General features: G+C 41.1%; 1 protein-coding gene across 6 annotated transcripts in view; it reads left to right on the plus strand.

Annotated features, from left to right (window-relative positions):
* The first annotated feature begins 6,879 nt into the window (after positions 1-6,879).
* The window catches only part of ush2a (Usher syndrome 2A (autosomal recessive, mild)), a 207,714-nt gene continuing 187,234 nt past the window's right edge, over positions 6,880-27,359 (plus strand). For 5 of the 6 annotated variants that reach the window (XM_061814395.1, XM_061814394.1, XM_061814398.1 and 2 more), the window contains exons 1-7: positions 6,880-6,949; positions 7,407-7,498; positions 8,196-8,704; positions 10,029-10,243; positions 10,452-10,682; positions 13,316-13,484; positions 25,843-25,978. In XM_061814395.1, coding sequence (XP_061670379.1) covers positions 6,927-6,949; positions 7,407-7,498; positions 8,196-8,704; positions 10,029-10,243; positions 10,452-10,682; positions 13,316-13,484; positions 25,843-25,978 — 1,375 coding nt within the window. In that variant the 5' untranslated portion in view covers positions 6,880-6,926. The other variant, XM_061814400.1, reaches the window with a different exon arrangement.

Here is a 27,359-nt window from a genome sequence, read left to right on the forward strand (position 1 = left end):
CCTATTTCTGCTAATATTAACAATGTGCTCAATGAATTGAATTCTACAATGATTTAGATGTTTTGATACCGCCGTTCAAATATTTAAGAAGGACATGAATTTGGCATCCACCACACATGCGCCTGTCAAATTCACCATAATCACATTCGACCGGAGGTCTACCTACTGTGCTGGACTTCGACATAGTCCCAGCAGGTGTAATTTCGATTGACGTTCTGCCACCAAATTGTCACATGCATCAAGCGCACGTCAGAGGATACACCCTCGTTCCGCCAGTAATTTGGAAAACGAGCGAGCCTTGCGCTTGCACGAAAATCATGATACACCATTTTTTGCGCTCTCCCGATTATTTAAAAACAAATACAGCCCAAGGTGATACAGCAATATTGGAATCTCAACAACAAGTCACCCATCCATTTTTTTATTGCTTATCTTGATTAGGGTCACCCCTGAGATGTGAGCCCATCACAGGCCACTTACAGACGAACATCCATCTACACTCACATTCACGCTTATGTACAATTTAGTCTTCAGTAAGCCTATCATGGATGTTTTTGGAATTTGGGAGGAAGCTGGGGAACCCAGGGAAAACCAACAATGGGCTTTCCTAACCTGTCAATCACTCGTACAATAATAGCCAATCAGATAGCCGCATTGTCTTAACCACTGGCTTGACACGCCCCTTTCGCCGTATCGTCCCACAAGCAATGCTGGTTGTCAGTAGCATGCGCTTGTAAAAGTTAATGTTACTAAGAAAATAGTCCTCAGATGCGCTTTGGGAACGTGCAATTCTGATGAAAGATAAAATGCTAGGTTACAAGGGGCCCTTTTGATCCATTTTCCAAAGCCTAAAACACAGTTGGCGAAGTGTCTACAATTGATTAAGGCTTGCGGAAGACTGCACGTACAACTAAATGTGAACAATATCAACAAACACAAAGCTATATGTTCGAAGGTAAGTGAGGGAGAAGTATCTTCTGTGAGTTTTATTGAATTATTACCAGTGCTTTATGACCTTTATACTTTATTACTATTATACATTTTGCTGTAACTCTGACATTGCCTTCTGCTCCATCCAAAATCTTAATTCTGTGTACATATCCTTGCGTGAAATAGCTGAGACCTCTCTTGGACAACACATTTAGCAAAAAACATACTGCCATATTATGTGGAATATGCGTTAGAGAATCGAATTCAAACCTGTTCTGTTCAGTCACCATTTTGGAAACTTGTGGGACATGCCAAATGTAGCCAGTCAGAAAGGTCCATTGAACCCTGTACTTCAAAATTGTAAAGCAGATGAGCTAGCCACTAGGGTGCCATGCTCCCACCCCCACCCGCCCCCCTTTTCTGTCACTTTAGTATTCAGCTAACCGTGTTTCCTCACTGTTGCTTTACTATGTAGGCTATTCCATTTGTTCTCTATGTTGACAGATAAAACACTATATTCAAATTCTTAAAAAAACCACATCTTGATACAAACGTGACAAGAGTAAAAACATTAAATCGGAAATACTAACTGCAACTGTGCACAGTTTGTAGGCTAATGTAAATGTTTGGTAATGTCTATCCAGCACCGTGCATCTAGGTGTAAAATTGGCGAAGAAAACCAGTCTTGACAGGGGAAAGGTAACTGGCATAATGAAGTGTGTGTGTGTGTGCGTGTTTTTACGTGTGTGGGTGCATGTGCGTGGGTGTGTGTGTGTGCGTGTGTGCGCACACATATGTGAGAGAAGGGATGATTACGGGCATGCGTGTTGTGAAGAGAGGCAGGAGGTTAATTCAATCCTATAGACACGCAGCATGGAGGGGATTGGACAGCACAGCCCTGAGGGTGCCACTGGCCCCAGCCCCAATAAGGGGCACAACACACAATATGGACAGTGTGACTTGAGGGTATGAAAGCCCAGGAAAAGCCAAATTGTTTTTATATCTAGTTTCTGGCCCATTTCATTTAGAGTTGAGCTGTATAAATGATAAACATGGATTAGAATATATTCATTTGTGTCAAGAAAACGATGCATAAAACAGGGGCAAGAAACCGGCGCACTTTAAGAAAATGGCGAGGGACTGGGGTCATGGTGAGGGGGAAGTAGGATAGAGGAAAGGATAATGTAAGGTCTGAAACGGTTAAGGACAGAAGATACTGGGCAGTATTGCAACAAACAATTCATACCAGTTTCTATGAGTTACTTTCACACATAGAATACGAACAGAAGGACGATGAAAATCAGTTCGGCATCCCACAATTTGTAGCGTTGAGGTAAGAAAAGAAAATATCATACAATTATGATTTGACATTTGCAGAGTTCAGTTCACATTTGGGAGAATTGCCATTTTATGAAGTGGTAGTTGTATGATTATTTACAGGTTGGAGCAGCTGGCGGAAGGTGTCTGTGTTATGTGACAGGATGAAGGGCAAAGTTTATAAAACAGTGGTGAGGTCGGCCATGATGTACGGATTAGAGACAGTGGCACAGAAGATAAATAAATAAAAATAAAATAAAAATAGTCCTGAGAGAATGATCAAAGGCTTGGGAAAAAAAAAAGGTTTATGACATGCTCTGAAATACCATTGTTTTTTTTTGTTTTTGTTTTTTTTTCAACAAGAAATACCGGTGCAAGTTTGGAAAAATAGTATATAAAAAAAATACCAGTACTGTTTTCTGCAGTAAGAAAAGATACTGCCTGTATGTGTACTCATCAGCTGTAAGGATGTGAGGATCTCCATACACGCTCATGTTGCGATGGAGAGTCACAGAAGCAATACATTTACAGCCCACATTACCATATTACATTTCATGTTATTAGACCAGTGAACACAATTTAATCAAATGTAAGTCATACATAAGAAATTTAGGAAATGAGACATTATTAATTGGGTGCTTGTCTTCCAGTTTTAATCCAGTTTGTGAGATAGCACTTCTCAGAAATTGAATGCATCTGGCTGAATAAATTAGTGCATCAACGCATGATGAGAGGAAACGTTCTCCTCAAATGTCTTGTGAGGAGCCCATGAGAGAAATCTTGAAGTGCCATCCATGCATCTTCTTTATCATCCATTCACCCATTAGTCTGGCAATCCCCATTCCACATGCACCATTTCATTCCTCCAACCAGCGTGAGTCTTTTCACTCATCCATACCATCTGTCCATTTTTTTTCTTGCATCCATGAAGCAATTTGTATCATCAATTCATACAAACAACAAACAGCACATCCATGCATCCCTCCGTATTGATGCATAAGTCACCCAACAATGCCATCATTTCACTCACTCACCAGCGCATCTGTCCATTGATGCACATATCCATACATTTGTATCTTCAACCATTCTCTATTGCCATACATCAGTCATTTCATCGACGTATCCATTTACTCGTTCATCTCTGAATCCACCCTGGTCTCAAACCCTTTGTCAACATGCAGTATCAGCCTCAATCCTTCCATCCATGCATCCTTTCTCAACATATCTTTCATCCTGCCATCCTTGCATCCATTCATTCATCCATCCATCATGCAACCACTGAACTTGAAGCATTTCACCCATTAGTTCATGTTCAGTGCAAACTGTGGAACCATCCAAATGTCCAAATATTGTACATGAAATTGTCCAGTAATCTATCCATCTCTCCATCCATCATCCATCCATCCTTTTTTTGAACCGCTTATCCTCACGTGGGTCACAGAGCGCTCGAGCCTATCCCAGCTGTTTCGAGCAGGAGGCGAGATACACACTGAACTGGTTGCCAGCCAATCATAGGGCACATAGGGACAGACAACAGTCGCACTCACAATCACACCTAGGGACAATTTAGAGTGTCCAATTAATGTTGCATGTTTTGGGGATGTGGGAGGAAACCGGAGCGTCTGGAGAAAACCCACGCAGGCATGGGGAGAACGTGCAAACTTCACATAGATGGGGCTGGGATTTGAACCCCGGTCCTCAGAACTGTGAACGACAGCTGTGCCAGCGTGCCGCTCTAGGTTATTGATTTCTCTAATTATATTTCTCATAACTGCTTTCAAGTGTGTAGTGTGGTCCTGCTTGTCTCCGACACGCACCTTCCATTTTTCCTTCTCCCATTAATCAATTTTCCCTCCCCTCAACTTCCTCCCTTATTTCCTCCACCCCTTTCCTCTTTACCTCCTCCCCATCCCCTAGTCACCTCTTTCCTTTCCTGCTTCTCTCCCTTTGCTCCTCTCTGCCCGCTATTGATTAGAAGGCGAACCTCTAATCTCCTTAAGGTCATTAGGAACACTTAATTAAAACCGAGTTAGAATGCCTTTGTTCAACCAAAGCAAATTGCAGCTGTTCAAATGTGATTAGTATGATAACAAAACTTGTTAGTATGGCAAAATATTAGCGAAAAAGACAGTCTTTTTTTTTTTTTTTGCTGCTGGTATAAATATTTACACATTTGAAATGCTTATGAACGCTCTGATAGGTTACAACACTTGAATTTTGATGGCATATTATGTAATTGACAGATTTATCAGATTCATGTTATGGTACTGAATTCAATTGAGCGAGACAGCCAGCATGTTGGCATCTTTCCTTTCCTCCCAAAAAGGGAAACGAAAAACAACAGATATGAGGTATTGATTTTTTTTTTATTTCAGTAGATTTTTTCCTTTCCTCCGTGCACTCCGATTTCTTCGCACATCCCAAAAACATGCAAGATTAATTGGACCCTCTGAATTGCCCCTAGGTGTGATTTGAGTGCGGCTGTTTGTCTCAATGTGCCTTCCGTTTGACTGGCAACCAGTTCAGGGTGTACCCTGCCTCCTGCCCGTCGACAGCTGGGATAGGCTCCAGCCCTTTGCATGACCCATTGTGAGGATAAGCGGCTAAGATAATGGATGGATGGATAGATTTGTTTCTTTGGAAAAAAAAAATTATATATATATATATATATATATATATACATACACACACATTATTACTTTGCGTACTTTGCCCTGCACACGCTACACGGAACCCTCAGTGATCATGTTAAGCGTGAATTGCAACCACATCTATTTTTTTAAACAATCCACAATCTAAAATGTTAATTAAAGCCAGTATTACATCACTCTTTCAAGCAAGTTACCCTACGTAACTTCTTCCTTTAAAGTGGGTCTTCACACAATGAATCGACCAAAATCTGGGGGCTCCCAACTTTGTTGACATGAGAGCTACTTCTCGTTTACCGATTCAAGTGAAGGCCTACCGGTTTTATTTACACTTATAAAACAACAAATTTCAAAGAATCTAATTATCTTTAATTCAATGTTAAAAATTCATAATGTTTTTTTTTCTTTCGGGTCGTCCCGTTAGGGGTCGCCACAGCATGTCATCTTGTTCCATCTAAGCCTATCTCGTGCATCCTCCTCTCGAACACCCACTGTCCTCATGTCGTCCCTCACAACATCCATCAACCTTCTCTTTGGTTTTCCTCTCGCTCTTTTGCCTGGCAGCTCCATCCTCAGCACCCTTCTACCAATATGCTCACTCTCTCGCCTCTGGACATGTCCAAACCATCAAAGTCTGCTCTCTCGAACCTTGTCTACAAAACATCCAACATTGGCTGCCCCTCTAATGAGCTCATTTATAATCCTATCCAACTTGCTCACTCAAAGCGAGAACCTCAGCATCTTCAATTCTGCTTCCTGTTGTTTCTTCAGAGCCACCGTCTCTAATCCGTACATCATGACCGGCCTCACCACTGTTTTATAAACTTTCCCCTTCATCCCAGCGGAGACTCTTCTGTCACATAGAACACCAGACACCTTCCGCCAACTGTCCCATCCCGACCGGACCCGTTTCTTCACTTCCTTACCACACTCACCATTGCCACCCTCGCTTCACTCTTCCTCCTCTGTTGCTCTCATTCACGCACATATTCTGTTTTACTTCAGCTAATCTTCATTCCTCTCCTTTCCAGTGTGTTCCTCCATCTTTCTAATTGTTCCTCTGCCTCCTCCCTGCTTTCACTCTAGATCACAATATCATCTGCGAACATCATGGTCCAAGGGGATTCCAGTCTAACCTCGTCTGTCCGCCTACCCATTACAAGCGCAAATAGGAAGGGGCTCAGCGCAGAGCCCTGATGCAGTCCCACCTCCACCTTAAATTCTTCAGACACACCTATGGCACATCTCACCACTGTTCTGCTGCCCTCATACATGTCCTGTACTATTCTAACATATTTCTCAGCCACACCAGACTTGCGCATGCAGTACCGCAGTTCCTCTCTTGGTACTCTGTCATAGGCTTTCTCTAGGTCTACAAAGATACTTCTGACCTTCTCTGTACTTTTCCACAAGCATCCTCAAGGCAAATAATGCATCTGTGGTATTCTTTCTAGGCATGAAACCATATTGTTGCTCGCAGATACTTACTTCCGTCCTGAGTCTAGCCTCCACTACTCTTTCCCATAACTTCATTGTGTGGCTCATCATCTTTATTCCTCTGTAGTTTCCAAAGTTCTGAACATCACCTTTGTTCTTAAAAATGGGGACCAGCACGCTTTTCCTCCATTCTTCTGGCATCTTTTCTCCCACTAGAATTCAATTGAATAACTTGGTTAAAAACTCCACAGCCACTTCACCAAATTGCTTCCATACCTCCACGAGTATGTCATCGGGACCAACTGTCTTTCCATTTTTCATTCTGTTCAATGCGTTTTTAACTTCTCCTTTACTAATCGTTGCCACCTCAAAATTAATAATGACATCAACAGAAAAATACCAATATGCGACCCTTAATTTCTACGAATCCGTGCAAGTGTTGACTTTCTCCAATAATTGCATTCCCCGAAAATCCCAATGTCCCATCACAGTGAGATATTTTGAGAACAGGCCAATGAGCTCCTCATGTCTCCAGTCGGTGCTCGGCCACGGTTGGATTGGAGTGGCTGCCCCTAATCAGCGTTGCCCTTAGTGATGGCGGCAGCGTCCCCTCGCCGGTGAGAGCCACTCAAGTCCCCCCACACATGGGGGTGTAGTCAGAACACGACTGAATACATTAAACGGCCTGCCGTCAGCGGTTTCGCGTTCGGATTCGTACCACCGCTGCCGGCCGTGGTCTCGAGGCGGTGGAATATGTGACGTCTTGGTTACTTTGACACGAGCAGATGGCGGCTGGCTGCTGCTAATCTACTTAGCAGCGTCCGCCTGCGTTCGTGCGCGCGCGCGCGCGCGCGTGTGTGTACGTGTGACTTGTTTGGACCGACAGATCTGAGACGAAGAGGAGACGAACACTGAAAACTTATGTTCAGCTTTCTTGCTGTTTGTCAAAAAAACAAAAACAAACAAAAAAAAAAAAAACAGAAGTTGAGCGAAGGGAACTATTACAAGTTGATAATTCGACGTTTTTTTTTTCCCTGGTCTGGTCTTGTGATGGGTGTTGGTCTACAAATGCAGGTCGCTAATGAGCCCGAACTCCGTTGAATCAACAAGTTGGACTTTTTATGGATCGACTCAACACGTGAACGCGGAGCCTTTTCTCGCTGCAGGTGAGCCACCGGCATCTCTATGCTGCTATTTCTTCCAGTTTCTGCTTATTTGCTGACAAATTTGTGACAACATACAGCGCCCGTTATTAGATTCACTGTGTCCATCCTCACTAAGGCGCGTTATTGTGAGCGGGTCCGGGTAATTCAACACTTGAGTCTGACTGCTTCGCTGGCCTCCCTTTGTGTGTGTGTATGTGTGTGTCAAAATGTGAAATTGAAGCTGATAAGCATTCCAATGAAGAGAGATTTTGGCCTAAGCCTCAATTTCCAGCAAACCAATGCGAAAAAAAGCCGTTGAGTTGTATGAGAACCTGGAGGCCAGATGGCAAGAGGAAACAGGACATGTTTAATTCAATGGGGAATGAAGAAAAGGGGGGAAAGTGATGTCGCAGTATCAGTTGAGCTGTGCCTCCATCAAGCTGTACATGATAGTGTCGGCTTTGGGCAGGGAATAGCCTGCATGGCATTTCACTTGCCTCAGATTTGTCTCATTTTGGATTTTGGCCTGACCACATCTCGCTGCTGGTCTCTCTTCCTCCACAGGTTGTGAAATCCTACCTATCATGCGACGGCTTTGGTCGTGGTCGGTGTGTGCGGTGGACACAGTGCAACCGAGACCTAAGCTTTGCACCTTCACCCTTGGGGGCACTGGCCTGTAAAAAAAAAAAAAAAAAAAAATGTCTCTGTAACCCTGCAGCCATGACGCCATGCCGGTCATCACTTATTCAAGAACTGGTGGGAGGCTTCCAAGACATCTCCAGCTTCTGGAACATATCACTGGCCTCAGGAATGTTCCTAAAATTTATGTTGTCCCACAATGTAGAACCTCAGGTTCTATCATCTTTTAGGGTCTCGGAAGTCTGCAATAATGACAGAATAGCAAAGAAAGAAACATTACAAAGGAAGCGAGGAAGATGGAGCACGAAAAGTAATCAAATGATAAGAAGACGACAGGAATTATGGATGGACTGTAGCTGGAGAGTTGGAAAAGTTGATGAAGATGCTGCTGTGGCAGTGGCAAGAAATGATGATGAACTCCAACGCGACAAAAACAAGAGCAGGAGCTACGAATGTCCTGTGGAAAGCGGTACAGAAGAACATGTCAAGAGAGACTATAAAGTGATGTTGGTGATGAGGTGGGAATCCATCTTCCTCTGCATATGCTTCCTCTTCATCGCTCTGTGTCCAAAACCTGCATTATCACAGGTAAGAACAACCTTCAAGCCTTATTCTGCCCCTTTTGGTTTGTTAGACGGAGAAGCCCAATAATGACAGAAAGCTCCCATGCACAAAAACGTTTGACTTTGCTCATCACTAATTTCCACCTCTCTCTGTTTTTCTTATATCATATCTAGATATAATAAAAAAATAAATACACACACTATTTGATGTGAAGTTGACGAACAAATGCGAATATTATACAGTTGAATGGCAAAGTTAATTAACTTAAACATGCATAAATGCCCCTGTTAAATGGTAGTTGACTTGACCCATTTCTTGACATATTTCACAGACCGAAGCAAAATATTTACAATATACATCCATCCATTATCAGAGTTGCTTATCCTCAGAAGGGTCACGGGACTGCTGGAGCATATCCCTGCTATCTTCGGGCAGGAGGCGGGGTACACCCTGCACTGGTTGCCAGCCAATCGCAGGGCATACAGAAACAAACGACCATTTGCACGGGCAATCTAAAGTCTCTAATTAATAAATGTTTTTAGATATGGGAGGAAACTGGACTGCCTGCAGAAAACCCACCCGGGCACGGGGAGAACATGCAAACTCCATGCGGGTGGTGCTGGGATTTGAACCCCGGTCCTCAGAACTGTGAGCTATCGCTCTAATCAGTCCTCCATCGTTGCCACCCAAAAGTAACCCGTTGGTTAATAATAAATGGGTCAGTTTTCTGATTTATCGTTCTCTTTTCAAGCAATCACTTGTTTGAGCCTTTTCTTACAGTCCATTTCACGAAATAAATAAATCATGTATGATTATTGCTGAAATCAGCTCTAACTAGAGGCCAAAACTAAGTATCGAAAGTGGGGAAAGAATGGATCAGGAAGGATCCAGAAGGGAATGTTCAACAAAAAGACTGTGAGTCATGCTGGGGAAAGCTTAGCTCAAAGTCGATCTTGTTTTGTTTCCTCTACCAGCTGCAATTTTAAAACTTTGAGGATTCGATGTCAGGAGAACGTGGTTATATTTTCACATCAAAGGTTCTGTCAGCTAATGTAGGTGTGTATGTATTTGGTACAACTGCTGGTATCATTTCTATTTTTCACATTTCTATCCAGCACATTTTCTCTGTATGTGAGCAATCACTTGCTGTCATTTTAAAACAGGCCATCCACCGGATGACTTCCACATGCATTAGTTAACGCACAAGCCGTTAAATTGCGTGGTGCTCAACGAGATTGTCATTATTATATATCCGAGTGTGTCGGGTTACTGCTGATAAGAATAAGTACACGGGTCCAGATTAAATGGGAATGGTCACACTTGTTCAACCCTTTTGTCGTTATTACAGGGACATTTCCCACCAATGAAGAACATTGCTGCCTTCAAACCCGTGTCCACCTCCCCAGCTCGTTCTACCTGCGGGGTTCCGGATGGCAGCGTCTACTGCCAGGCAGCTTCCTCAGAGGCTGAGCTTCTGATTTGCCATCCGGCCTTCTGTGACCAAGAGTGTCCGTATAGATCCACTACACCACCTTATGCCCCACTACTCCTGTCTGCCTACAGGTAATCGGATGTTTTAGACGACAAGTGACTATTTATGACTAAGAGCGGATGTGCAATATTGTGGATATTCACCCACTGACGCAATCAAAGAGATTCAATGCAAACACTACGTGCCTTTACAAAGAGGGGCTCGTGTTATGTGTGTATTGTATAGGAACTCTGTTCTTGACACACTATTAACCAAATTTCCCCATTCAACTCTCATTAGGGGTGCATGTATTGCAGAAGACTTTACAGACACTCGTCCTATACTCCATCAGACATCAAAGTTGGACCGTTTGACCACCTCTATGTCAAGTGGGGTTCCGGCTGCATCCGGAAGTGTTGTGTTTCCTCAAGCCCAGCGGGGATGTCTGCTGTCTCCCCCCTCTCAGAAGCTGAGCGCTTCGGGATCCCTCACCCTGGCATTATGGATTAAACCAAGTTCTCCAGGAGAGATGTGAGTCTGGTGTTTTCTGTGTTTATATGATTTTATGCTACTGTTTATCCATCCACAATTCTGACAAAGCCAAGATCATCAATAGAATTGAGACAAGGAAGCCATCGGTAGGATATCATTGCCCATATGACATTGCTTCTTATGAATCAGTGGTTTACAATAAACATTCATTTTACATATTGGTTTACATTTCAATCCTTTGTTGCTGGGGAAAAAAAGAAATGTTACAGAAAAGCGCTATTCTCAGTGGATTGGGACTGAGCTGGATTACAAAAATCTGTGGATACTTGACATCCATTATAATTGTATTGAACATACTAATAACAGAAATTGGAAAGAAATTGAAAAAAAAAAAGCAGAATTAAAAAAAATCTGCTAATCAATGAATCAACGAGTTCCAAACCTCGAGCGTGTAGCGGTCCACTGTATCTGTTCAAATAGATTCCATTGAGAATACATTTCTTATATTAGTTGGGCATCATGAAGATACGTGATATGTGTTTTAAAGTTGTAGTTAATATATTGTAATAGTTGTCAGTTTTGGTCACCATGCAGAAATTCTAGCCCACCTCACGGTCTTGTCCTAGTTGTTTACATGGTGGTATAAAGTTATAGATTTAAGCTCTGTTATCAGGAACACGCAGAGGTACACGCAAATCACGTATATGCTAAAACACGTTTCAGACAGAGAGAAAAAACATATCAACAATGACGAGACACGGGCATTGACTGACAGCATAAGTTGCATGTTTTCTTTGAAAAGTAACACAACACAGTCTCTTCTTTTTAATAGCAATTGTCTTTTCAGTTTAAGTGTCAATCAGATTACGACGTTCGTATGTTGCGTGAGGACTTGTTTGTGAACCTGTCTCCCTGGACTTTCAGATGACAGGGTAGTCTTGTCTTGGTCTCCGTAACATGACACCTGTTACCTGGCTTTCTCTCTCTCTCTTTGTCTCTCTCCCCGTCTTTCTGATGTTGTCATCGGCGAACAGTCTTTTGTAGTCGACACAACTATGGTCGCCATCAAACAATCTAGATAAAAAGAGCTCTCTATCCTGACCTCTTTCCATCTCCTTTTTGTCTCTCGATCGCTGTGGTTCCACATACTTCCACTCATCTCAACAATGGACAGAACCAAACACCTGTTCTTACTCATCAATTTCTATAATGCATCAAACGAGTTAATAATCATCAAGTTGCCATGATCTTTGTGGTATTTTCTAAAAGGATGGAATAAGCACCTTAAAAAAAAAATCCCAAATCCTTAATAACAAATACATTCAGTCCAAAAATAAAATAAAAAATATATATATATATACATATAATATGACCTATTGTACTGCCTGTCTCACCAAAAATGTTCCATTTGTGCTTTAAGAAGGCAAGCGATGAAATTTGAGACATCATACTAATTTTGATGTGTTGTCACGGAGAAGCCCTTGGAACTTTATCTTGTTACCAGCTTACCGGTGGATATTTTTGCTGAAACTTGTTAGACAATCAGAGGAGGGGCTCCAAGACAAAACCAGTGTGTCTCGGAGATATCTTGAGAAATAATGATGTTATACACTTTTACTCTTATTTTAAGGTGTTTTTCCACACACACGCATAACACACGTACACATACACGCGTACGCACGGACGGACACACCCACACATATATATATTCTTGGTGTATTGTACTGAGGTTTTAAGTGGCCAGACTCAGAATCTTTGATGGACTCTTATTTTTGTGAAATCTCATCATGTTGCGACTGATAATGAAGTACAGCATGACAAGATTCCAAATAGGTTATTTCGGAAAACAAAACCTTAGCACAACTAATCTTTTGATGCTTTGAAATATGTCTTGCAGCATATCTTTTGGTTATACTGCTCCAACATCATGCTTGGAAACGCCAAAGTTTTATGTGACTTATGGTGCTGTTTATCATGTGCCATTCCAATCTGATACCGATATTGCAGCCTTGAGTTTTTGCGGACACTGATATTGGTCCATTCCAATTTTATCAATAATCATACATAATTTAATTTGTGTTTAGGAAATGTTAGAAAGGGTTTGATTGTGTTATATTTACTTACTTAAAATGCAGCAACAGTAGCTTGGCTGGCAACCAGTTCAAGGTGTACCCTGCCTCCTGCCCAATGACAGCTGGATCGGTTCCAGCACTCCAATGACCCTTGTGAGGATAAGTGGCTCAGAAAATGGATGGATGGATGGAGCAATGGAGCAACCAAATGAAATGACAAAACTTTATAATTATGGTACACCCAAACTCTGTGATGTTACAGAAGAGTTTGAGCCCCGCTTACAAAATCAGGGAAATCGAAAGTGACAAAGATGCTTCAGCCATCTCTCAACAATGGAGCAACGAGCATTTGCATATGTTTTCAGTACTTATTCCCAAACATACTGTATTTAGAAGCAAAACACAGATATCTGCTAAGAGACCGATGTATAAATGCATACATGTATAAATGGCAAAATCAGACTGTACGTAGTTGTGTTCGATTCATCATGTTTTTAGATGCTACTGTTAATGCTGAGAAATTTTCTTACAGATGTTTCCTTTGTTTCTGAAATAATCACCGCATGTCAATTTTTACTGATTTTTCTTTTTCTTTATCAGGATGCTGCTGGAGAAAACCTCGGGAGGCCAGTTAGTCTTTTCAATGACTGTGTCGGAACAGGTTGTGAGGATGCGGTACACTCAGTCCAGAAGTTCAACTCCGCTGACCATCAACTTCAGAACAGAGGGACGGCTTTTGACGGACAGGTGGACTCACGTTGTTTTACAGGTAACGGAACACACACATGCACACACACTAGTGATGGAACGGTTCACAAAATTCATGGTTTGGTTATGTGGTGACAGTATACATTGACTCATAAGGAACTCAAATATGTGTTGTATAGTTTGTATTGTTTTTGTTTAAGTAATTATCTTTAATCAGTATTTAAATTATTATTATTATTAATCAGAACTATATCTTTGTTCCTCTGTCCATCCAGTGGCCTTTAGTGACAGGCAGAGCAATTAAATTGCCTTGCAATGGAAGGCAAAATGTATAATCAGCCTTTGTTTCCATTCATACAACAGAATAGGCAGGGGTGCGTGTACAGTAAGTGGTGCACTAAAATATTAAAAGTGCATGTGATTGATTGTATCAGTGAGCTTTTTTGGACCAAACATTTTGTTTTTGGGGGGCCTTCCAGGTAGCAACCAAAACATTCAAAGTAAATTCTTTGGACGGTTTTAAAAAAAAACACACAAATATTCCATTCCACGCCCAACACAGACATGCATACACTCACAAATTCGTCTTCTATGGATTTATGAAGCTTTTGCAGTTTTTTTTGCAATACTATTTCTGTTTTTTTGTTGAACAAATGACATTTTCTTCTCATCAGTTAATTTTAGCATTACTTTGACATGCAGCAAATTTAACTTCAACACTATTTTTAGTACATGGGAGAGAATAGGAAGCGGTTGACAGGCCAAACAACATGATTTGCCTATTTGCTTACTTTACGAATACATGTATGTTGCATTGAGTGGGATTTGGTGCCTCAGTTAAGAATTGACCGAGTGCTTGCCAGCCATTACTCAGCACATAAAAACAATTTAGGCTTAAATTAAATCTTCTGAAAGCTCATGGCATGAACCGTTAATTTATGTTTGAACCTGAAAACTTCAGTGGGAACTCCTCTATCAAGGACACCAGGCTAACTACAAGTTATTGCTAACATTTCCTATTACAGGTCAAGTCACTGATTGTGCTAAATTGTTGTTCTAAAGGCACTCTTTGTAAATTAGAGTGCACTTCTTTTCTGTCACCAGTAGGGGTGCAGTGAGTAACATTTCAGTCACTCCTCTCAAACGTTTATGCTGTGACTAATTCAAGCAAGGCTAAGGTGAAATAAAACATAATAATTCAGATTTCTACAAATTGGTCTTGTGGATTTACCAGTCAAGAAATGTCAAAGGCATCATCTTCCAAGAGAACAACAGTCTTTGTTTAGCTTCAAACATTCTCAAATGACAAATGGTGAAGAGGGGCACCATTTTCAGGCTCTGAATGACTTGTCACGCTGTGGTGGTGTTTGGTTGAAGAGTATCGTTTTACAGATTGCTCTGCTGGACAATATCAGTCTTTCAACATCTCTGCATAAGATCAAGACTGCTGTGGGAGGAAACATGTTCTTATACCTCTTACTGTGATTCGCGCAATTGGCTTGAAAATGCGATTTGATGAGGGTTTTTTTGTATTGTAAGTATTGCACAAGTGCCAGCGAACAGGAAATTGTCAATCAATTCAACACTAAGACGAAAAGTGACAAGGGTTTAACTGTTTTTAAGACTCATTCCTTCTACATGAGTATTCCCAGCTAAATGTGTTCTCAATGGCATGTGAGTGTATATTTACATCCCCACAAGCCATCAGATTCGTGTCGATCTACAGTGTCTGTGCATGCGTTGTGAAGATGTATTTGGGCTTGTTATTGTGTAGCCAATTTGCTGAAAGGGTTTTTTGTCTTGGAGGTGTTTGAAAATGGTGCGTCTGTATTCCGTTGACTCAGTCTGCCTTTTGTTTTATGGTGTGGTGATGTGATCAGCTTTGACCATTGTGGGGAGTAACATAATCATACTTGACATTCAAACACCATTCTCATACTGCCATCTCATACTTACACACGCATCCCCACTAATATACGCTCGCGCAGCAACTTACTGTTCAGTGATAATTTGTACAACGTGTCGGCCACGATACAGATATTTCCCTATGAAGGAGATGGGTGATTTAGAAACATTTCCACACGTGCGTGTGCACACGCGTACCCACACCAGTCAACTGTCAAGTTTGAAAAGATCAAAACGCCAAAAAAGAGAGCGTAAAGGAATACGGGTTTCCAAGTGCCGGGAGCAATTCACACACACAGACACACAATCACATGTGTGTGCGCACTTGGCTAGGAGCAAGGTGCTGTAGGGAGGCTGCTGTTCCCAAGGTAGTTGTCTCATCTGATTATGATAACAATGTACAGAGTAGCAGAGGAAAAGGTAGCCGGGAGGGGACTGAGAGAGGAAGGGGAGGTTGTAGGAAGAGTTGTGTAGTGATAGTTCACTTCAAAGACTGTAATCTGTGGCTCATTTGAAAATCGCACCAGGATTTAGTAAAGCTAGCGGCACGTGCACATACAGGTACTTTAGTTATTAAATGCTTCCTTGTATCAAAAATGACACCAAGTAGTTTTGTGTTGTACAGTGCTCGGTTACTGGAGCCAAGATTAGGAGACATAGGCTATTGGGGAACCCCAATCTGTTCGATTCATCATTTCGCTATAAGAAATTAATAGAATTAGAGAGAATGAGTATATAATTTTATCTTTTCACATGCATTAAAGCTTTTGATTGATTGATTGATTGATATTGCTTCTTTTAAAACCCTTTTTTCCCCCTCTGATGCCTGTTGGCTATGCTCTCCTGTGAAATTATGCTTTTAATGTTGGTCTGATTGGTTCTACTACAAAGCTGATTTTCAAACAAATATTTAGCTTTAATTTTCAATTTTATGACATCAGATGTGTTCAGCTTTAGAGGTTCCACTGTAGTGCCGAAACCTGCGGTGACTAAAATTGCACTCAGTAGGGGAAAAGCCCTCCACCAAGGCTAAATTAATTTCAACCACCACAGAATAGCCATCTGTAGAGAAATGACGACAGATATATTTTACAAAGCTCAAGTTTTATTAATTAATAATGGCTCCAGTAAGTGTAGGGCAAATGAATTTTTGCACAATTATAAAATCTAACGAATGGTTTTCAACCCATTTGGTAGATTTCATAACTGGAAAAATACCCCATGGTAGAGGTAAAAAGACAACTCTTACATGGCACAAAATATTTTAAACAGTTTCCTTTCTTTTTGCAATTATGTTATAAAGTAGGGGGAGTAAAGGATTACAGCATTGGGCGCACAGTTCTGAGCACCAGAGTTCGAATCCCAGCCCCGCCTTTGTGGAGTTTGCATGTTCTCCCCATGCTGCATAGGTTTTCTTCAGTTACTCCCGTTTCCTTCATCTCCAAAACATCCATTAATTGGAGACTCTAAATTGCCCTTAGGTGTGATTGCGAGTGCGGCTGTTGTCTGTCTCTATGTACCCTGTGATTGGCTGGCAACCAGTTCAGGGTACAGCCTGCCTTCCACCTCATGATAGCTGGGATAGGCTCCAGCACTCCACGACCCTCGTGAGGATAAGCGGGTCAGAAAATGGATGGATGGATATAATGTATCTTGTATATATATATTTGATTTTGACTGTTCTCTTTGACATTGCATGAGTCTTCAGTTAACCTAAATAAAGAAAATTTTGAATGGAAGTCAAAGGACCAGAAGACAACCCACATGGAGCAAGTCAAAATTTATAGTCCACACATATAGGCCAAAATAAAGAGTTTTGATCATTCATGAAGTGAAGCACTAGTGCTACTATAGTGTTTCAATATTCATGTAATTTACACACAAACAAACGGGTGATATCCTGTGGCTCCCTTTAAGCCTGTATTCCTAATTTAACATTTTTTTTGGTTAAGAACTGGCTTGCGATGGTAAAGGTCGTGAGCATGGCTGTCTTGACTGTAATCTGTGTCAACCACAAAGAACCATCAACATGTCTATCCTTCCTTTTTGCCTTTTTTAATTAATTTTCAGAGCGCCCCCTAATTTCCTCCTGCATTGAAAGAAAAGTCTTCTAGACTAATGGTCTTTCTTAAAAGGTTGGCATGTCACCTTATATATGCCCTCACTCCCCCCCCCCCTTCAGCCTCTTTCCTTTTCTCTCTCCCAGCCTCATCTATCTCTTCAAAGACCCCCCCCCCATTTCACCCCACCGCCAACCACCCCTTCATTGTCTCGTGCCTCCACCTTCGTCCTTCCCCCTATCCCTCTCATATTCTTTACACTCAGATGCTGTTCCTCTCTCTCCCCCTCTCCATCTCCCTGGGGACAATTTTCCTTTCTTAAATAAACTGTCATAGCTAGTGTTAAAATATGGGCCTTACACAGGGCGAGCGCGACAAGGCAAAGGCACGGAGCCCTGGGCTGGTATAAAACATGGATAATATGCTGTGAGAGGTAATTGTATCTTTTAGCACTGAGATGAGTAGAACAAATGTCTCCCCTCGCTTTCTTTTTCTTTTTGCTTCTCAACTCGGCTTCCTATCTCTTTCCTTGCACACTGCGCACAACCTTATACGATAGAGTGAATATTAGCTGTACATCAGAAATGCTAATAGTTCATATTGGGGGAGTGGTGGGACAAAAGAGAAGTTTGGAGAGTGAAAAAACTAGAAGAGGAAGGGCAATAGGAGAGGGAGAGTGGGTGAGGAAAGAAGAGCAGTAAAGGTGACAATGTGCCTGGAGATTCCAAAGTGAACACTATGCAATACTTATCACATTGGGCTTTTAATTGCGCCCCAAGCTTCCGCAAATTATTTTAAGTTCATGAGGATTATTAAGGTGAGATCATTCCATGCTATTACAAAAATTACACTGTGGCCTTCAGTGCCTCCGTTTTTGTGGTCATTCTTGATGACATGCACAAAGATAGGTGAACGAGCAGCATATTATTCTAACACATGCGCTAGCTGATTTTTTTTATATATATTTAATATCCTAGCACAGGGTTCAAATAACTACGTGCACAGCACACACACCAGTGTGCCACAAACCTTTTTGTCGACGTGTGAATGCATTAGTCTGCTGGTAATAGCCATCTATAGCCAATCAGATACTTGGAACACTTCCATTCGTCAATATTTTGAGCGATCAGACCATACTTTATATACACAGAGCCCAGAATACTATATTGAGTTCTATTTTGTTATAATATAGTCTCCTTGTTAACTGTATACACCGCTGTTGTCATTGCAGGTTATGTCGCAGAACGCGTCAGGTGATGTAATTTTTAAATAAAAAAAAAATGCATTTGATAATGTCACAGTTTAATGGATACAAATGAACAACCAAACACTGTTGGGTGTTGTAAAGTCAATCCTCCACTCTGGAGGACATTTTTTTAATATCTGTGCATGGTGGCAAAATGCATTGTATGGACATGACCTTTTCCTCATTCTCTCTTATAGCACAGAAATAGTGATTGTGAGATGAAGCCTCATGGAACTTCGAACCATTTCAGCCAGTTGGTTCAAGAAAGGGCGGGGCACGGTGGATCAACTGGAAAGCGTTGACCCTCACAGTTCTGAGGTTCCGGGTTCAGTCCCGGACCCGCCTGTGTGGAGTTTCCATGTTCTCCCCGTGCCTGTGTGGGTGTTCTGCGGGCACTTGGGTTTCCTCCCACATTCCAGAAGCATGCAACATTAATTGGACACTCTAAATTGCCCCGAGGTGGGATTGAGTGGTTGAGTGCGGCTGTTTGTCTCAATGTCCCTTGCGATTGGCTGGCAACCAGTTCAGGGTGCACGCTGCCTCCTGCCCGTTGACAGCTGGGATAGGCTCCAGCACTCCCGCGACTGTTGTGAGGATAAGTGGCTAAGAAAATGGATGGATGGTTGGGTTCAAGAAAGGGTTCCATTTTTGAAGCTTCATGTCTACCCAATACCACCTGCTGGGCATGTGTGTAATTACAACCAGCTATATCTTTGTAGTTGATGCATTGAATTCTGAAATCTTTTTTGGCTCTTGGGAATGACTGGACTCCAAAAAATTATAAACAAATAATTAATTGACATCATATATGATAAACTATAAATAAAACAATACTGTAAAGGTTTTCTTGTCCATAAATACTTCCAGTATGATATGGCTCGTTTCATCGTGGTTATATGGCACCTTGCATGGGCTAATGGTACATACTCAGAGGATGCAAAAGATTGCTTCGCCTTGCATGCTTCACCGTGCATCTTTCGCCTGAGTTTGCTCGTGTGACACATTTGGAAGCATATGCACTTCATCAACACTGTAAACTCGGCAAATAGCTGGCCTTCCCCTCTGCGAGGCGCTGACAACATTACATCCCAAACAAGTTCACTCCGTCCCAGCTTTGAGCGTTCGGAAAGAAGGAGGCGAATTTACAAATGCCCGCGCTATCCATGCCGCGTCATTCGCACCGGCCCCCACGGGTTTGCATCTATCCGTGTGAACTTGTGAACAGCCTTGACATTCTATTTAATCACCCCGCATGAAACGCCCAAAATGCATCTGGTGAGTACGTAGCAAAATGCAGGCAGACACTGAAAGTGCTTGTGTTACTTGGAAGAGGGCACTGAAGATGAATGCTTCTAACTTAGACAATGATGTCTAGGGGAGATTCTATTTATTTGTAGTATCTGTCTCAACCCTCCAAACTATCAAGGTACTATCCAGACTCTCAAATGACTGCAATTCTCCACAAAACCCACACTTTAATGTCGGAGCCTGTGAGATTTGTATTGCTGTCAAACATCCCGCCAAATTCTGAACCCCTTCCCGAATCCGTCACATTGTACAGTTGGGGAGCCAGCCTTTTGGAAGTCATCATTTTCGGGGCCTCCCCTGAATGACTCATCCCTCGATACACGCTTTGCTGAAAGGCCCACTCATTACTCGACACACGCTTCGAATCCTCGGCATGTCTCATAACATTACTGTACAGAAAACTAGTTCCAGATCGGAGCACACTGAAGTTGTTTATAAAATGTCGATTTACAAGCGCATATGTAGTTGAATTCGTCACGTTTACAGTGTAATTAATATCTGCTGTGCATTTTAGTTATGCAACTGGCAGTCATTATCCATTTATTATCCAATATAAAGTTTAACTGCATATTTGTATTCATTTTTATTAAAAAAAAGTCTAAAACATACATACCATTTTGTCATCCATACCAGCTGTGTAGCCTCAGTGATCAACTGGTATCTATATTTCCTTGAATATGCTACGAAAAGCCCTCTGTACGTAGTTATTTTTCAGCTTTGCTTTTGTCAACACTCAAGTCTTTCTTTTGCTAGACCTCTCATTCCAGCATCCCTGATTCACGCCCTCCAAGCCCTCTTTTATCTTACTCGCTTGCTCCTCCTTATTGACAGCTTCCCTGGGTGTGTTAGTATTTGTCTTATCAGTGAGTGGCTTGTCACTCATTCAGATACTGGGTAGTACAACCTCCGGGGTGGGGAGCTAAAGCCAAAGTGAGGCAAGTTTGAGGCAGGATGCTTGGAAGGGGAGATTTAAACACAAGAACTTGCAGTGATGTGAAGAGAAAATAAAAGTGTCATGCCAAATGACACAATGAATCAGTTAGCTTGTGGCATTTTGGTATCGGATTTGTGTCTTATATCATTCAATCAAGACGTATTCAACAAGAGATTTTAAATTTGACAACTCTTTTCACACAGGTCGGGGTTTTGCTTTGTAGATAAATGTGTTGGCTTTGTGTGTGGCGTCTGCACACAAACCCTGGCCTGTTTTGTATGTGAGTATTCTCTTCCACCTCTTATTTTTGTAGCTCACCGCTATCAAGTGAGCTTAGAGGAAACACTGTGGTCCGCATTGTTACTGAGCTACAGCTTGGCAGAAGAGTGAAAATGGAGAAGTGCTTGAGTCAAAATGCTCCTCTGCAGATCACTAAAAGCCTTCCACTCACGGTTTGCTTTCCCTGGCTTTTACAGAGGCTTAGGTACTTGTCACAGGTTATGTTTTTTTTCTAAAAGGAAAGAATCCGTAAACTGCCTTACACCAAAGTATCCTTTGGGAGCAAATCTAAAATAATCAACCATTTAACAAAAAAAGTTTTCTTAAAACAAACAAACAAACAAACAAACATGGGTATTGTCAGAAAACACTCAGAAATTTGTGTTTACCCTTATAAAGTCGATGTCCTAATTTTCTAGGTTTACAACAATTATGCTGAGAAAAAAAAGAAACCTTGGAGTCAGGCTTGAGATCCAGATAAACATCTTCACATTTAAAGTGCATGCCACATTCAAATCAGAATGGAAAAAAAAAATGTAGCTACATTTTACTGGCCCTCCTGAAGAATTATTGGCATGTAACTTGAATTGTGTCTGGTGTGTACTCAGCAAAGGTTGTACATAATTAGATCCCGGACACTGGTCAAGCTTTTCCCTTGATTCTTCTTCTTCTTCATTTCCTTTCGGCTTGTCCTGATTAGGGGTCGCCACAGCGTGTCCTCTTTTTCTATCTAAGCCTAACTTGTGCATCCTCCTCTCTAACACCCAGAATCTTCATGTCTTCCTTCACAACATCCATCAACCTTCTCTTTGGTCTTCCTCTCAATGTTTTGCCTGGCAGCTCCATCCTTAGCACGCTTCTACCAATATACTAACTCACTTGCCCTCTGGACATGTCCAAACCATCAAAGTCTACTCTCTCTAACCTTGTCTCCAAAACATCCAACTTTGGCTGTCCCTCCCTCTAATGAGCCCATTTCTAATCCTATCCAACCTACTCACTCCGAGTGAGAACCTCAACATCTTAACTTCCGATCAAGAACCTCAACGTCTTCATCTTCATGTTCCCTTGATTACAAAGCTTTTTTCAACTCCAACCCTTTTACCATGATAAAACATTTTATTAATCATGTTTTCATGCATTAGCACTGTTATTAACAAGTAAAATATCATTTTTGTGTAATGAGTTGTAATGCCATACCTATTTTTTCAAACCTAATTTGTCATCAAAGTGTAAGAAGTAAAATAAAGTAAAAGCTAACAATGATTTGTATAATCAGAGGTTGCTTGAAATAAAATGTTTTGTGCAACTTCACAGGTGTAATTGGCTCTATTATGAATTGTAGAACTATTCAACTTGTACACTCCACAGTGTGAAAATTCAGTCTTTAACTGTTCCCTAGACATACGTGGAAGAAGTAGGTGCTCTCATAGTTGTCTACTTGTTACTCGAATAAATGGTAACAGTCCAAATGACAGTAGTTATCACCACACCAGAAAGTAAAAACTTTCTTCATTCTCAGTAGTGTGACATTACTAGAAGTAAAGCAAAGAAGGACAGCAAAAACGCATATGAATGGAGGAAAGGAAAACTGTTTGAGAGATGAGAAAAGAGGACTTGGCTATGTTTCAGAAGGGCACGTGGCGGCTAAGGAGGATGAAGCGCTTCACTATTCATTTACATCAGCCCTGACAACTGCCTCGCATCTCCCCAAGAGCCGCGCTGCTCTGGCTTAAAGATTCTTAAAGTGGGCCCTTCTTCTGGTTCCCGTCTGACTTTCACTTTCCTTCCTCCTCCCCTTCCTTTCCTTACTCCCATTCTCTCCTGAGCACTTATGTGCTTGCCTGTCTTCAATCAGTCATCATGAAAGTGTCTGTCTACGTCTTAACCATCCTCTGAGAGGCAGACACTTGTCTGGGACTGCCTTCATCCCCCTACAGGCACCCCCACCCCCATCTTAGACTTATTTCCCTCCTCACACCTTTTCAACTTCCCTAAAGAGCTGACAACAAATGGGAGCGACAGGGCAGCAGAGGGGAGGCAGTGATGACTGAGAAGTTGTGGACAGAGAGAGATAACACTATAAATATACCTATTTTTTTTTTTTCCATATAGGTGGTGAGGGGAAAAAAGAAACAATAAGACTGTTAAAGAAGTCAAATTACCCCAATGGACACAGCCAAGAAAGCCCAGAGCAAACATGAAAAAGGAGAAGGAGGGATGGAGGAGGGCGGTCTTAAGAATCACGATTATCAGTATCCACACAGAGTGTTTTCCAAAAACAGGATTTGGAGATTCTGCAAAGGGAAAGAGTGCGCGAGTACACATTAAAGTTTTTCTTATAGAGGTGTCTCCCACCCCGTCCCTCCCCCCATTGGTTTGATGTGAAAAGGAGCAGCCGCTGCTTTGACAGTGTTGTCGGCTGTGCCGTTTTCCATATTCATGCTGCAGATCGAGAGAGGACAGAGGCAAGTAGTGCAGGGATTTTTGGTCAAACAGAAAGCTCATTTGCGCTGAGGCAGTTTAGCCCGAGGCTTTTCTGCTACTGGGGAAATGAGTTGGAAGATTAGTAGTCGTATGTAAAATACACACCCGCACAGGGTCACACAAAGATATGCCAGAATGTGTGCACAGTTTTAGAGATTGATACACAGGTAGAATGTATAGACAAGCCGCCCTTGTGTGGAGAAACTGAAATTGCAGTTCGGTTACTGCCACATATCTTCTGATACAACTTTTGTGCTTAAGATCATTAATAAAGCAATCACCTATTAGAAAATGCTCACAAAAATTAATGCTCGGATGTGAGTGGCGCTATTAGACAGGTATTAATCTCAATTCAATTTAATGCCCCTTGAGATGTCTGAAAAATATTTCACTTCACATTGGGTACATATTACACGACCTATTGGATACACTGTTAATGCAAGCACTGGATTTCCCCTTTAAGAAAAAAAGGTTTTCTATCATCACACCAAAGCTTGAAGCCTTTAACAGCCACCCGTCTTGTTACAAGACCTCTGTGTGACAAAATCCTGTGCGTCATGACATCTATTCCAAAAGAAAAGTCCTATTAAGAGAGGATGGAGATTAGTATGACCCAACATGTAAACTCACATTACCGCACAATCAAAATTGATTACTGATCATCAATGCGTCTCAAATTCATGAATCTTGAATTGAAGCATTTCTCACTCTGATTTCTATCGCTTTGCTTGCCTAAAAAATATGTAATTAACCATATTTCCATGGCGCACAACTACATACTAATATATTTCCACCATCTTTTTTTTGTCAAAACTAAGCAGGCGACCCAAAGATTTGAAATTGAACACAACATTTTCTGACAAAAAATATGTATTAACGGTATGGTTTCGCATGACTGTCCAAAAGCATTATACGTTTATGACAAAGCTTTTTGTGCTATGTATTAGCATATCGCGCACAAATCAGTTCACACATTTGCATCAATAAAATGTGATTGTGGAGTCAGTTGTACTCTATGTGACATCACTGACGTGTCAGGTGGTCACCCTTTTTTGAGAAACAGAGAGACCAGAATCATGATAAAAATCTTTTCTAGTTTAGCTGGTTTCTATGCATCACATGATGCCCTTGAAGGTTGGGGTGTCCTGATCCGATCTCAAAGTTTTTGTTTACAAAAATCGCTAACACAAAGCTAAAACACAATTCATGAAAAATACTACTGATGAGCTAACAAAAATTAATTTGAAACTTGCAGCACTTATATCGCTCAAAAGAATGAATATTGGTACACACATGCTCTATGAACATGTACAAACAGACAATTAAAGAATATGCTAACATATATTCTTTAAACTGGGAAAAATTCAATTATCATAATATTCAATCATGACTATCTGACACTCTCACAGCCCTTGTGAGGATGAGCGGTAAATGTTTAACACATTACGTATATCACATTGGCCCTGAGAGGCCAAGATGTGCACAGCAGGAACAGCAGTTGTCAATAAAACTCACCCCAAGTTGCATCAAGATGTTCAATAGTGTATTGCTGCAGATGTGGAGAAATTATGTTCTCACTATATAGTGACAGTTGGAAAGAAAAAAAAGGAATTAACTTTATTTTTTGTATTTTTTTATTGTGATTTATTTTTAATGTTTTTATCATTTTATTTAATAGAATAATTGAATATTCTTATGTTCAAGTTAAGCATGATTATGTTGCAATTTAATGATGTTTTTGGTAGTTTATTGAAGTTATGTTTCACAGTTTCCTAATCTAACTTTTTAATTAAAATTTTGCACATTCCCACTTTACTATACTACTATGCTCTATGTAACCAAACATAGTAAATGAGTCAGTTTTTCCAATGCTTACTGTTTCTGATTATTATTTTTGGTTTTCTAAAATTCTACATTACAAAATAAGTACACGTGCATGATTTTTGCTGATATCGGAACGGAATGAAATCTGTATCGACCCAAATTCAAGGCTGCAATACCCGTATTGGATCACAAATACAAATGTCGGATCGTGACATCCCTAATTGAAGGCATATGAAGTCGAGAAATATTTATTCATTGTGCTACGGAAAAGCTACATGGAGCTGTCTAAGATGCTGTAGCTGTAAAAACGTCTGTGATATTGAATGAAGACATTCCCGCTTGACAACTTGGATTTTTCCCCCTAATTGACTTTCAGGTGCATGACAGACATGCCAGTCTTTTCCTGAATGGGCTGGAGGAGGATGGGACACCCTTTGAGACCCAATCCCTGCCCACACGAATACATGACCGCAATGAGGACAGCACCATGAGGGTGGGACTCAGCTCCAAAGGTAAAGATGGAGCAAATATTGACAGGTGGTATTTTGAGAATCTATCATGAATTAGCAAGTAACATTTAATCAATTTCTAGTTAATTAATGAAGTGATTAATGACAAGGTATTTTCTTTGTCCTTCTGTCATGGTCAAGGTTTTATCCTATAATGTGTTAAGAGTTCAGTTATCTCAAAAACTAACCGAAGGGAGAAATGAACACATCCACACATTTGAATAACCTGTTGCCTGTTTTTTCCATGTAGGTGGGGGGGGGGCAGCTTTAGTTTTTTTGGTTGTCTTTCTTAATATGATGTCAATGACTGCTCCACCTTTATGCCTCCCTTCTTTTCAACTACACATCTGTGATTGATTGGTAGTGCCTGGGAGCCATCTCTGAGTCAATAGGAGAGAAATTGAGAGAAAAATGATATCCGTTCATCTCCAGAGTGATGAACGAGTGTTTTTCTTCTCGTTTATCAGGCATTGATCCCTGGTTCACTGCAGGTAGCATCTGATAAGCTGAAGATCACATCAGAGGTTGTGATCAATACAAGTGATTGGCTCTGCGGTTGTGTGTATGTGTGGGTGATCGTCAAACCCCAATGGCTGTGTCTGGAATCCTGATCAGTGAATTGATTGTGTGAATGCTGATCAAATGTATTGATTAACAACTACATCTGTTGTTGGTGGAAGAATTCTGTCAGACGAGTAAGTAGAAACAAATGCGTAACTAGGATCACGTGGATGTTTTGTTCAAGGCCTTTTAAAACCATACCCAATACTATTATCCAGGGGGCTCATTTATCAAAATGTGTGTAGAACAGGTTCCAAATAGCATCTTTGCAGAACTGAAATTTAGAATGCATGCCAATAAAAATCTGCACTGATCAAAGTAAAGCTATTGTACGTGCATGAGTAAATAATGCGTGTTGATACATTCCACCTGTTCTACTCTGCCACACTCAACCACGTTGAGCCTCATTTACATTGAAACCCCTCTAATTGACCATATAGGGTAGAAGTAATCTCTTGATTCCGTTTTACTACTTCCCTCTCCAAAATCCTCTCTAAGAGGGCAGAGGAGAGGAATTTCTTAGAGAACGACGTTGAGTTACTCTTCCGAGAAATGAAAACAAACTCAAAAATACTTTTTGGAACAATAAAGGCAGGTAAGTGTTAATTCTGCTGGATGAAAGAAAAGAGGAGAAGAGAGAATTATCGTTATCTTTAATTACGTAACTGGAGGAACACAAGCAAGTACCTTGGTACCTCATGACAATGGAGCCCGATATTAATCATTACAAACTTAAGATAATGTGGGGGATTGACGCACTTTAGCTGCTCTAAATGAAGAAGACTGCATCTTTGCACAACTGTGACTTTTATCAGAAATAGTT

Source organism: Syngnathoides biaculeatus, chromosome 3, assembly GCF_019802595.1.
Source record: "Syngnathoides biaculeatus isolate LvHL_M chromosome 3, ASM1980259v1, whole genome shotgun sequence".
Classification (NCBI taxonomy): Eukaryota; Metazoa; Chordata; class Actinopteri; order Syngnathiformes; family Syngnathidae; genus Syngnathoides; species Syngnathoides biaculeatus.